The sequence below is a fragment of the Paramisgurnus dabryanus genome, chromosome 18 (assembly GCF_030506205.2).
Source record: "Paramisgurnus dabryanus chromosome 18, PD_genome_1.1, whole genome shotgun sequence".
Classification (NCBI taxonomy): Eukaryota; Metazoa; Chordata; class Actinopteri; order Cypriniformes; family Cobitidae; genus Paramisgurnus; species Paramisgurnus dabryanus.
This window is the reverse complement of record NC_133354.1, coordinates 18109138-18121486: the sequence shown is the minus strand read 5'-3', so window position 1 is coordinate 18121486 and position 12349 is coordinate 18109138. Positions and strand designations below refer to the sequence as shown.

The following is a 12349-nucleotide window of genomic DNA, read 5'->3' as shown; positions in this document are numbered from 1 at the left end:
CGTATTTTGTAAACAGGTCGGTGATTACTAAGATGTTCGGATAGCGGTCCTGTGGCCGGCCCAGTGTCAGGAAATCCATCGCCATGATGTGGAGGGGGGCTTTGGCATGTATGGGCACCATCGGCGCTCGAGCCTCTCGTCGAGATTTAAACAACATACACCTGGGGCAAGCTTGGACCAAGCTGCGTACTGACGCTTCCAGCCCCGGCCAGTAGAAAAACCTGCGCAGCAACGATACTGTCCGTTCCTGTCCCTGGTGCCCCAGCTGATCATGGTAGGCGGACACCAAGGCTGCTGCTTGATCGGCGGGCACCACGATCTGGCGCACCTCTTCGTCCAGCTTCGGGTCACTAACCTTCCGGCAAAGCACCCCTTCCTGTAGTTCCAGCTTGTCCCACTGTCCCAGCAGTCTTTTTCCCGTCTCTGTTTGAGTCAGCCTCTCAGACGCTGTTGGCCGTCGGCCCTGCTCCACCCACATCTTTACCTGACACACATCCTGATCCTGGGCCTGCCTCGTTTTCCACCGACAGGGGTCCCAGCCCCAATTCTCCGGTACCGCCTCCTGCCGGCCTCCGGGGGCCTCCACGGCCCCTATCAGATAGCCCTCCCTCTGGCTTTCTTCTTCCTTGCCTCCCCGGCAACCGGGGTTGTCCGCCTCTGGCAATCGGGACAAGGCGTCCGCGTTCGTGTGTTCTCGCCCAGGCCGATACTGCAGTTGATACTCGAAATTGGCAAGTTGTGCCACCCAGCGCTGCTCCACAGCTCCCAACTTCGCTGTCTGTAAATGTACCAAAGGATTATTGTCTGTAATCACCGTTACCTTAGCACCCCAGAGGTAGTCCTTAAACTTCTCGCTCAGGGCCCACTTCAGGGCCAGCAGTTCCAGTTTAAATGAGCTGTAGTTTGCATCGTTCTTCTCAGCTGGGTGGAGGCTTCGGCTTGCGTAGGCAATCACCCGTTCTGTTCCCGCTTGTCGTTGGGCCAAGACCGCCCCCAACCCCAGGTTGCTAGCGTCTGTATACAAGATAAATGGTTGAGTAAAGTCTGCATAGGCTAAGATAGGAGCCTGTAACAATTCCTGTTTCAATCTCTGAAATGCCCCCTCACAGGACTCATCCCAGTCAATCGGGGGTGATCCCCGTCCCCGGTTCCGCCCTGTACCGACCAGCAGCTGGTTAAGTGGTTTAGCGATCTTGGAAAAATCTTTTATGAACCGTCTGTAGTATCCCACAAACCCCAGAAATGAACGTACTTGCCTCACAGTCTTGGGCGCACTCCAATCTCTTACTGCAGAGACTTTCCCAGGGTCTACAGCCACCCCAGCAGCGCTGACCACGTGACCCAGGAACTGGACCTCTCGCCTCAACAGATGGCATTTATCGGGTTGCAACTTCAGCCCATATTTCTCCATCGCCTGGAAAACCTCCTCGAGGTGCCGGAGGTGGGAATCGAAATCTGGGGAGTACACAATTACATCATCTAGATATACCAAGACTGACTCCATTAACTGACCTCCCAAACAGCGCTGCATCAGACGTTGGAACGTGGCTGGGGCGTTGCAGAGCCCGAAGGGCATCCGTTCCCACTCGAATAGTCCAAACGGGGTCGTGAAAGCGGTCTTCTCCCTATCGGCCTCGGCCACTGGCACCTGCCAATACCCACTGGCCAGATCCAGGGTGGAGTACCATGCAGACCGCGTGAGACCCGCAAGGGAGTCTTCGATCCGGGGTAGGGGAAAAGCGTCTTTCTTAGTCACCAGGTTGAGCTTACGATAGTCCACACAAAACCTCCAAGCTCCCGACTTCTTCTGCACCAGTACGATGGGGGCTGCCCATGGGCTACTGCTTTCTCGGACGATGCCCCGCCCCAGCATGCCCTGCAATAGTGAGCGTACCTCTGTATATAAGGTGGGTGGGATCGGCCGGTACCTCTCCCTGCTGGGTCCTGCATCTCCAGTCGGAATATGATGTTCTACCACCTTAGTGCATCCGTAATCCTCCTCGTGTCTTGCAAACACATGTTGCCATTTCTGAAGGAGGGCTTGGAGTCGTTGTGTCTGCGCCTGTTCCAGCTTTTCCCCTTGCAGGGACTCACCTGCCAGGTGTCTCGGCATGTCCCTCTCCCCGTTGTTTGAGGGGGCTTCCATCTGCGTCAGGGCCACCTCGATGACAGTGGGGCACACCTGACGGAAACTAACATCTCTCTCTTCCCTCACCTGATGGGGTGCAACCCCCGTGAGTCGGGCCAGCCGCTGGTGTCGGTGTAAGTGCACTGGGTAGGGGTGGTCATTTCGAACCTTTACAGGGACCCTCCCCCGGTGGACCGCCGCTAGGCCTCATGCTACTTCCACTTGGGGGCAATCAGCGTGGGGTTCAACCAATACCCACTCTTCGGGGCCAACTCCTCGGGGGGCCACTCTCACCCACACCATGGCCTCACTCCTAGGGGGGATAGATAAAGCATAGCGACACATCACTCTTCCTACCTCTTCCCGGCTTCTACGGACCTGGGTCATCTGGACCCGACGACAGTCGGCGACCACTCGCTCCCATAGGGGCCTCTCAACAGGGGAGATCCTAGGGCCGGGCCTAGCCCGAAATAACTCCTCCCAACACTCGGAGAGCACATTCATCCCTAGTAGGGCTCGGTGGACTCCCAAGCACCTGTCTTCCACGATGATCACCCCTTTTTGGGGAACTAACACCCCGTGCACTTCTAAGTCCGTCAGCCGATAGCCAATGTAAGGAATCTCTAAGCCGTTGGCGCCCCGCAACGTCAGCCAGGGGGCCTCTCCTCCTTGGGTTCTCTGCTTCCCGAATACTTCCTGCGAGAGACTTTCGGCAAACAATGTCACTTGAGAGCCTGTATCTACCAGGCACTGTACCGTCTTGCCACATACCTTCACCTCCGCCATTGGGCTATGCCCCACCATCTGGCCTCTTGAATTATCACGTCTTTCCGGGTCTCCTCGAGGGGTCCCGGCCACACGACCCACTGTGGCCGGTCGTCCTAAAAACCCCCCTCCGATGCCCTGCGAGGCCCACACTGACGGCTATAATGCCCTGGTTCTCCACAACGATTGCAGATTGGCCGCCCTTGGTCATCCCACTCAAAGCGGGGCCGGTTAAAACGGTTTGGGCGCCCCGGTGGCTCTCGGCCCCTCTCAGAGTAGACTCGCTCTCGGGGTGCCGGCCTCGGTTCCTCTTGCGCCCTACCTTGACGAAGTTCTCCCAGAAGAGTCTTAGATAGTTCCGACATCTGCTCTCGGACATCTTTCAACAATTCTACTCTGAGGGCTTGCTTCCAATCTGCGTGTTCAGGTGGTGCTGCGGTGTTCCCACTTACGGCTGCACATACAGGGGTTTCACTTACTTCGACCTCATCACCTTCCAAGGCCAGTGCCTCCTTCTTTAGGTCCTCAAAGGTAAGCCCGGAGTCCCGTCGAAACTGGACCCTCAGACTTTGTCTCACGGGGCCCTCTTTCATCCCCAGGAGGAACTGGTCGCGTAACAAGGTCTCTCCGTCTCCTAGCCCATGGTCTCGTCGGGCCTGCAGGCGAGTGAACTGCTCTCGCAGCCTGAGGGCAAAAGCTCTAATAGGTTGTCGGGGGCCTTGCTTACAATTAAAAAATTGTGAACGGAGGACAGCTACGGGGGTATGGTCGCCATATTGTTCAGTAAGGAACTGGAACACAGTCTGGGCGGTGGCTCGGATTGCTTCGGGGGCGGCTTGTACCTCTCGCCGTGCTTCTCCCTCTAGGGAGTTCAACACAAACTGGAGCCGCTGAGCGGCGCTAAGGCCCTGCAAATCGGCCAAGTACTCTAATTGGGCCTTCCATTCGGTCAGTCGTACCTCCGACTCTGCTCCTCCATATTTCTGGATCCATGGGCTTCCCATGATAATAGATGTGGCACGGGGTGGGGCTGCAGGCCCCGCGTTGTCAGTCATTGGGTGACCTTGGTTACTCAACTCGAGGTGGGATCCTGCCGACTACGCCAAAATCTGTCACCACCGGGGGCTGGCTGTTTCAAACTAAAGCCACGCCCCTTTGCAACTCCCACCTCGAGGAGGTCCCCAAAGCCAACCCAATGACCAGACAAACACGGGAACAGGTAAGTAAAATTTAAAACAAGCTTTATTTAGTTAAATATTTAAAAGAACTGGGAATTTGGGGAAAGGGGAAATTAAAACTAATAGGCCTCTTCTTCTCCCTCCAGGGAGACTGCAGCCACGGCAGACAGGCCAAGGGCAGCAAGGGTGCCAACCACCATAAGCTGGGGGAGAACGGGAAACGTCAGGCTCCAGCCTGGACCCTACTAACCGTGGCGCCCTCCTTCTTCCGTCCTGGAGGCAGAATAATTTTGGTGTGACTGGTAAGGAAGATCTCCACGGTCGGTGTACCTTTCCTCGGGCCGGCAGGGGGTCCTCGCCCCACGTGCCTTTACGTTCCCTGTCGTACGTCCGTCCACGTCCTCCTTATGCCCCACAGATAGTCACTGCTACACAAAAGCACTGTTAGCTTGCACTTGAGGTGTCTCTCACCGGCTCTGCTGCTTGCAGCTCTCTGGGTGGGTATCACGTTACACAGTCTGTTCTCCAATTGTTTCTCCTTGCTCTCCACAGGCGGCCACTAGGACACAAATGACACTGTTACTTGGACTTCGGGTATTGCTCACCGGTTCTGCTGCTTACAGCTCTCTGGGTAAGTATCACGTTCACAGTTTGCTCTTCAGTGATTCACTCTCGTTCTATTCTCTCTCCACAGGTGGCCGCTAGAACACAAAGACACTGTTACTGGGACTTCGAGTAATTCTCACCGGCTCTGCTGTTTACAGCTTTCTGGGTAGGTATCACATTCACAGTTTGCTCTTCAATGATTCACTCTCGTTCTGCTCTCTCTCCACAGGTGGCCGCTAGAACACAAAGACACTGTTGCTGAGACTTCGAGTAATTCTCACCGGCTCTGCTGTTTACAGCTTTCTGGGTAGGTATCACGTTCACAGTTTGCTCTTCAATGATTCACTCTCGTTCTGCTCTCTCTCTCCACAGGTGGCCGCTAGAACATAAAGACACTGTTACTGAGACTTCGAGTAATTCTCACCGGCTCTGCTGTTTACAGCTTTCTGGGTAGGTATGGTTCTCAGTTTGCTCTTCAATGATTCACTCTCGTTCTGCTCTCTCTCCACAGGTGGCCGCTAGAACACAAGGACACTGTTGCTGAGACTTCGAGTAATTCTCACCGGCTCTGCTGTTTACAGCTTTCTGGGTAGGTATCACGTTCACAGTTTGCTTCTTCAATGATTCACTCTCGTTCTGCTCTCTCTCTCCACAGGTGGCCGCTAGAACACAAAGACACTGTTACTGAGACTTCGAGTAATTCTCACCGGCTCTGCTGTTTACAGCTTTCTGGGTAGGTATGGTTCTCCTCCGTAGGTCAACAGAGGGGCGAAGGTCACACACCACCTCACCGGGTCGAGCGCTGCCCTATCTCCAATGCCCATAGGCCGATCGATTCCTAGACGGGGGCGCCCTTTTCGTAGAGACCACGGGGCGGCGGACCCTTTCGCCTCTGACTCTGCGACGAAAACAGACACAGGTAAGTTCACACCACGAAATGTTTTCCAACGGTTTACTCACGGTCACGGACAGCTCTTAGTCTGCGTCCCTTCGCACTCCAAACAGCACACTACTTATAGTAACAGTGATTTCTGTAGTCGTTGGCCTCTCCGTCCTCTGCCCAGTGGAAGAAAATGGATGATGCGGGGCTTCGTCTACAAGACACACAGCAACCCACAGCAATATACACAGCACCACTCCAAACGTGAAAAAGATTTAATACACAGTCTCACTCACCACACTATAAGTGTACCACAACAAGGGAAGCGCCCGGTGTCCTCCACTGCGCTTGGGCTACGATAAGGCGATGGAAAATACGACCACAATAAGTCTCGTTGCGGTGGCTGTTTGAAGTTATACTTCTAACGGCTCGCCCACCACACTCTTATAGGGGTAGGGCCGCCCTCCTTCTCCTGGAGGTTTCCAATAGTTACACAAGTTAACTTTTGCCAGTTACTCCACACAAAAAGGGTATACTCACGGCGAATAGCCTTTGTTTACGTTGTACCAGAAAGTCAATTCTCTTCCTGCTTTACTCCTTCAATATTGGTTAGAACAAGTTCCTTTTTACCCATAGGATTTTCCTGTTTACTCCAGCAGATCCACAATCAAGACTGCAACGAGAGAGAGAGAGAGAGAACCACAGACAGCCACCACGTCCAACAATGAGCACAGCTCCGTTTCCCAGCACACACTAAGCACTCTAACTGTGTTCTAACTGTGCTTTATATACTCCTCTCTGTACTATAATCATCCAATTGCCAGGCGATCTCTTCAACTAGGTGCAGCTGTGCCCAATCGGCTGATTACAGCCTCCGTGAATCTGCCGGATGTCCGGTGTTTCCGTTTTCCGGTCTGGACGGAAACATCCGGGCGGAACCAAAACTTCCTCAACTTTTGGTTCCGCCCTGAAAGATCGTCACCCCGTGACAAATGTACTAAGTACCACGATCTAGTTGTGGAGTGCAGGGAGAGAGGCTGGAAAATTTTCAGTTGGCTGTAGAGGCTTTGCCAGTTGGTCTTTTTGCAAAGTCCTCACCCATTTGGGCATTACAGGGGCGGCCAAGAAGAGGGTCATTCAATCCGCAAGTGAAGCTGCAGAGAAGGCCACAAGGTGGCTTTCGATTAGGAGGGCTGATCTGTGGACTGCTACTGGGACGCAAGTCAGGGCCTGATTGGGGTCGACTGGGCGAGGGTGTATGATATTGTGAGACCCGAAACATCCAATGATCCCAGGATACATCACTGAGGATGCGTCCCAGTGTATTCCATGAGATGATTCTTGCTATTAAATAGTTTTTAGACATATGCTTTCAAATTAAAAGCTTTAAGATCATGAAAAACATTTCAGTCTAGTAATCACAAACTTTTATATATTAACAGAACAAGATAAATTGAGAAACATGATCACATAATACAGTACCAGTCATGGTGTCAAACGTCTTCTTTAAATCATGCAGATCTCGAAGTTTGAAAAAAAACTTTTCATTTCCTCTGTCAGTCTTTAAATGATTTATATCCTCAGCATTTACATCATCACCCATTCCAAACACATAAAGGTCTGAAAAGAAAATGTGTATGAGTAATGAGGAATTTTGGACAATATAATACTATAAAAATCTTAAAAATCAGTAATATATGAATACATTTTTCTCAGTTACTGTGCTGCTGTCTGTGAATGGTAAAAATACAGAATATTGTCGTTTTCTGCTAAAGTAGCTTAGATGGTAACAGTGATATAACAATAGACTAAAGGTTCCTGTAAAAACAATACATTTCAGATTCATCCTCACCAAGTTTTTCCTCACGTGAAGGATCCTTTTGTATCACAAGATCTTTTATTTGGTCCACCTTAGGTTTGGGATCTCCACCCATGTTGGCTTGACCTACAGTGCGAAATAAGGTGTAAAATACATTGAATGTTATATACATAAATTAACATTAATACATTTTGTCAATTTTCCACTTTGCAGATCTGCGGCACAATTTTTTATGATTCCATCTTACATTAAAGGCCCTTAAACAGATACACTGCTAACCACTTGAAAAACAAGTCTACATTGGAAAAAGTATAAATATAGTTCAAATATATTCAATACCATCAGAAAACAAGATGACAATATGTTGAGTCTGAAGAAAGCTCTTTTTATCAATTTCCTTCTCAATTAGCATACTCTTATAAATGTTAAAGTAAGCTTTGGAGATATTAGTCCCTTTTCCCGTCCTTTTACCTGTTAGATACAAAAACACAGGGAGATTAAATGACGGACGATATCATACAGATTCACTCTCATATGAGAAACTCATTTAAGTGCTTATCCAAACAAAACACTTACTGCTATATTTATAATCTCCTAGTTTATTAAGAAATTGTAAGAGGTTATGTTTTTGACCAATCTTAAATTTTTGCATAGAGACAATCCTGGTAACATCTGTGGCAAAAATCAGGATCTCATAATTTGGGGAGACCTCATAGTAACTGATCTGTGGGTAAAGAATGAAGTCAAATCCATTTTAATTTGGTCCATGTACAGCTGCACGTTACTATAATAAGAATATACAGTAGTACACAATTATGCATTGTTACACTAAAATATTAGCACAACTGTGATTTATTTACGATGGGATATGTAGTAAAGAATAGAAATGCTGGAAATACCTTTTCTATGAGTTTACTAATGACACCTTTCGCCTTTTTAAACTCATTTTCATCTATGATATCAGATACATCAAAGGCAATGTAGATATCAAGCTTTCCACCTAAAAAAACACCTTTTATTCACTGTTATTCTTTTTCTTTGCTGAACTGAAGAAATGAAGGATAGGTTTCATGCAATGTGCGGTGACAAAATCTCTCAATCTGTCAAAACAAACTTGCAGAGGAAGATGACAGTACACACCTATTTCTTTATACTGTTGAGAAACCTGTAGCATTGCCTTTAGAGAAGATCTGAAACCCTCGGATGCTTCCTCTGGGGTGTCATATGTGAAATCAGCTGTATTTACAAAACAACAACATCAGCATTAAGTCCCACACAGCCCATGTTCATTTTTAGGAACATTTACAGTCAATGTGGTACAAAGGTCACATGCATGTCCAGTACTCTTGTGTTTCTGTGAAGGAAGGAAGAAGGTTTACCGTAACATTCTGGTTCTGACCCCGTCCACAGGCCACCTTTCTGACAGACTCGCTCACGGGAACCAATCAAGGTCAGCTCACGGTGACAATTGTATGTGACTTTGTCATCAATATTAAACATATTGCCTGACCTTGTAGTGCCAGGGGGAAAACCAGGATCAGGACAGTGATCCGCTGTGAGAAACACGTATGACACAACTTATTATTGACATGATTTTGTCAAGCAAAGTAAATATTGTCATTCACAGCTCTCACTATTTGGTTTTTAAAACTCCAAATACCAGGCAATTCACATAAAAGACTGTTTATGCTTCCCAACCCAGCCGAGGCTCGAACCGGGGACCCTTTTGCTAGGAGGCAACAGTGCTACCCACTGAGCCGCCCCTAAATTGCATTACTTGTTACTTACAGTTTCTTCCACAGATTGGTGTGCCACCACTCCACTTCCCATTAGGTTGGCAGATTCGGGACACTGAGCCACTGAATGTGTAGCCAGAATAACACGAGTAGGTCGTTGTGCTGTTCACGAAATACCTCTGCTGATGAGGATAGACATCACCGTTTTCAAAACCACGAGGATCGGGGCATGTGACCACTAAGATACATATAGACACAAATGCAGAATATATAACTGGAATGATGTTTTTGTTAGTTTTCAATGAATAAGAATGGATTATAGAGGGATACAGATGTCATAATCTATTGCTTACTCTTGCACTGTGGTTTCCTAGTTAGTTTTGGGTCCCATCTTCCATTTTTACACTGCCGGCTCTTAACAGATGGGTAATAACCTTCTGGACAAGTATATCTCAGAACGCTACCTTCAGAAAAACCATTTGAGAGAGAAAATCTGCCCATACTAATGTCCAGATTTTTAGTTGAACACAAAGTCGGAGCACCTGTAGGAAATATAAAAATGATACATTTGATTACAAGTATACATTAAAAAATATAGATGAAATATACATGACTTATATGTTACATGAAATGTTTTTGAAAAAATTGAATGTTGTAAAATAACACAGTATAATGGTAGTTTGATGAATTACTGTGATTTAATTCAATTCCAGTTACAAGACTTTCTGTTGTTTTAAGAGATAACTCAATGTTTTAGATCAAAAAGCAGTGCAAAAAGACCTACCGGTTATAAGAGCACATAAATTTGCAAGTATGAATAGATGAAGTGCTTCATACTCCATGATGCTCTTTTTGTCCCCACAGTAAACGAAACAACAGAGGACGTTCACCGACATATTTATACACCAGCGAAAGGAAATGACTGTAGGCTGTGGACATATTTAGCATGTAACAGAAAAAACATCCCACCTAAGCAACAACCATCATCAAAGTCATTACTTTGTTTTTTGACATAATTTTTGTTTATAGATTATTTAAAATGGTCAACTGTAAAACACAGTCAAAACCGGCTTGAATTACGAAAATGCTTTTATTAAAAGGTTTTAAAATGTTTAGTTTACACTGTCTGCTTTCTTCTGATGTGTTTTCGTCGTCCTCATCAGTATTTTATTCATATATTGATCTCATTAGAATCACCACAAATAATCACAAAACCACCATAAAACGCAACAGTTTAGTTGTACAGCATGTTATCCTAATAGATTATATGCTCACACAGTGTCTACACATTGTGTGCACATTTAGTATACTTGTACAGTAATAGTATGCTTTTCTATATATATATCCTATTCTATATACTCTATATAAAGTGTCTATAGGGTAATTCAACCCAGGAACCAGTGGGAGAATCTAAAGACACACAACAATTCACCATGAAACATTTGATGTTGTGTCAATCACTAATAAAACTACCTAAAGAAGGTCACCTTAAAGAAGGATGTCCTCATGCCGTATAAACATTTATCGTACAAAAAAGCTTATAACCATGTTCATGACCGGACGTGCCACGGCTATGTTCTGAATGTTCAAAGTGAGCTTGAAGGATGGACCCAGCCCTTGAACCTGAGCAGAAACAGGAAGCAGAAGTAAAGATCAAAAGTCATCTCCCGTCATTGTGGTTAATTTACTCCTAGTGTTGCTTAACTCACCACAGCATTCATTTTGAGCGGACATCGGCGTGAGGCTGGACTCGAGCGCTTTGACATAGGCCCGTGCCACAGCTAGACGCAGCCTGCACAGAGCTTTCCAGATGGATCTGACATTGAAGAAAGCATCAACATTTATGGAATTGATGTAAACCGTTGTATCTAACAAGCATATACATATAAAAACAAAACCTTTTGTGGTCATTATCAGGGTGCAATCTTCTCTTCCGTAACACCCAAAACAAATGATTGTCACAACATCCTGCCAGATTTAAATGATAAAACTCATCATTTAATATATTTTTAATATAATAGGGTTTTTTAACACTAACTTGTGTCTTGATGGTGTTGATCAGATTATTATCACGGTACATGTGTACATCACAGTTGGCCAGAGCTACCAGCACAGCTTAAAACCCACGTTCTGGCATGTCCATCAAGGTCATGGTGGTAACAGGTGCGGGCAAATAGGCCGTCCACAGTTTTCTACCCTACAGGATATTTTATGAGATTGTTTCAAGCATTATCAGAGTCTTTATTGTCTAGCAAGCATTATAAGAGTCTTCATATTGTGAATTCACTAACTTGCATAGTATGTAGATGTTGCCGTTGCGACAGGTCACAGTGATACAAAACTCCACATCAAACTGAGCGGTCACATCCATGAAGGTGGGAGTACGGGGCAGTGACATCTACAGACACAGGGTATACTGTACGTACGTCATTAAACAATCAGTTCCGGCTGTTGATTCTGATTGGTCAATTAGACGACCTTTGCACCCAACGATTTTGTGCACTACTGCGCATCAATCATAGTTTGCAACATAATTGTATGTGATATTTTTTTTGCTGTTCACAGTCAGGGACTATTTTTTTCCAGCGGAAGGAAGGCTTCTATTGAATTTACTTCATGAAAATTGCGTTTATAAATTATATATTTTTTTGCATTAATATTTATATCGTTTGGTAAAAGCAATAAGGTGCTCAACGCTATAGGGTATAACATGAATAAGTCACGGCTGAAGGGCATTGTTAAGCATGCAACCCCTTAAGTCGTGACTTATTCATGATATGCAGTGTACAGCATAAATGAGTACACCCCCTTTGAAAATTAGGATTTTTCTCCATTTGTTAATAAATATGAGACCAATTTGCTTTAATTTTACACACCAGTTTTATTAAACATTTATGTTTCTTAACATAAGAGTGAAAGTCACTTACCATCTTAAGAGTACAAAAAACACACATTTAAATCAAATGAGGTGATGCAAAAATGAGTACACTATACAAAAATTCTCTAAAAAACCTATCTAATATTTTGTATGGCCTTCATTAAAAAAAAACAGCACTAATTCTTCTAGACATTGAATAAACAAGTTGACAACATACAGTTACATCTTTTATTCTCCATTATTGAACAATGACCTCTTTCAGATCCTGGATGCTGGATGGAGAATGACGTTCTGCTTGTATTTTCAGAACTCCATATATCTTAACCTGAGGTTGAGGTCTGAATCACTTTTACCTTCTT

At 46.1% G+C, this 12349-nt stretch overlaps 1 protein-coding gene across 2 annotated transcripts in view; it reads right to left on the bottom strand.

Annotated features, from left to right (window-relative positions):
- LOC135776417 (complement factor B-like) overlaps nt 1-10013 on the bottom strand; it is a 41343-nt gene extending 31330 nt beyond the window's left edge. For both annotated transcript variants that reach the window (XM_065287110.2, XM_065287109.1), the window contains exons 1-10: nt 9897-10013; nt 9466-9654; nt 9165-9350; nt 8756-8929; nt 8517-8612; nt 8276-8376; nt 7953-8100; nt 7716-7847; nt 7410-7502; nt 7040-7177 (exon numbers count right to left, since the gene is read on the bottom strand). In XM_065287110.2, coding sequence (XP_065143182.1) covers nt 7040-7177; nt 7410-7502; nt 7716-7847; nt 7953-8100; nt 8276-8376; nt 8517-8612; nt 8756-8929; nt 9165-9350; nt 9466-9654; nt 9897-10008 — 1369 coding nt within the window. In that variant the 5' untranslated portion in view covers nt 10009-10013. The remainder of the gene's footprint in view (nt 1-7039; nt 7178-7409; nt 7503-7715; nt 7848-7952; nt 8101-8275; nt 8377-8516; nt 8613-8755; nt 8930-9164; nt 9351-9465; nt 9655-9896) is intronic.
- Between the last annotated feature and the right edge of the window lie 2336 nt (nt 10014-12349).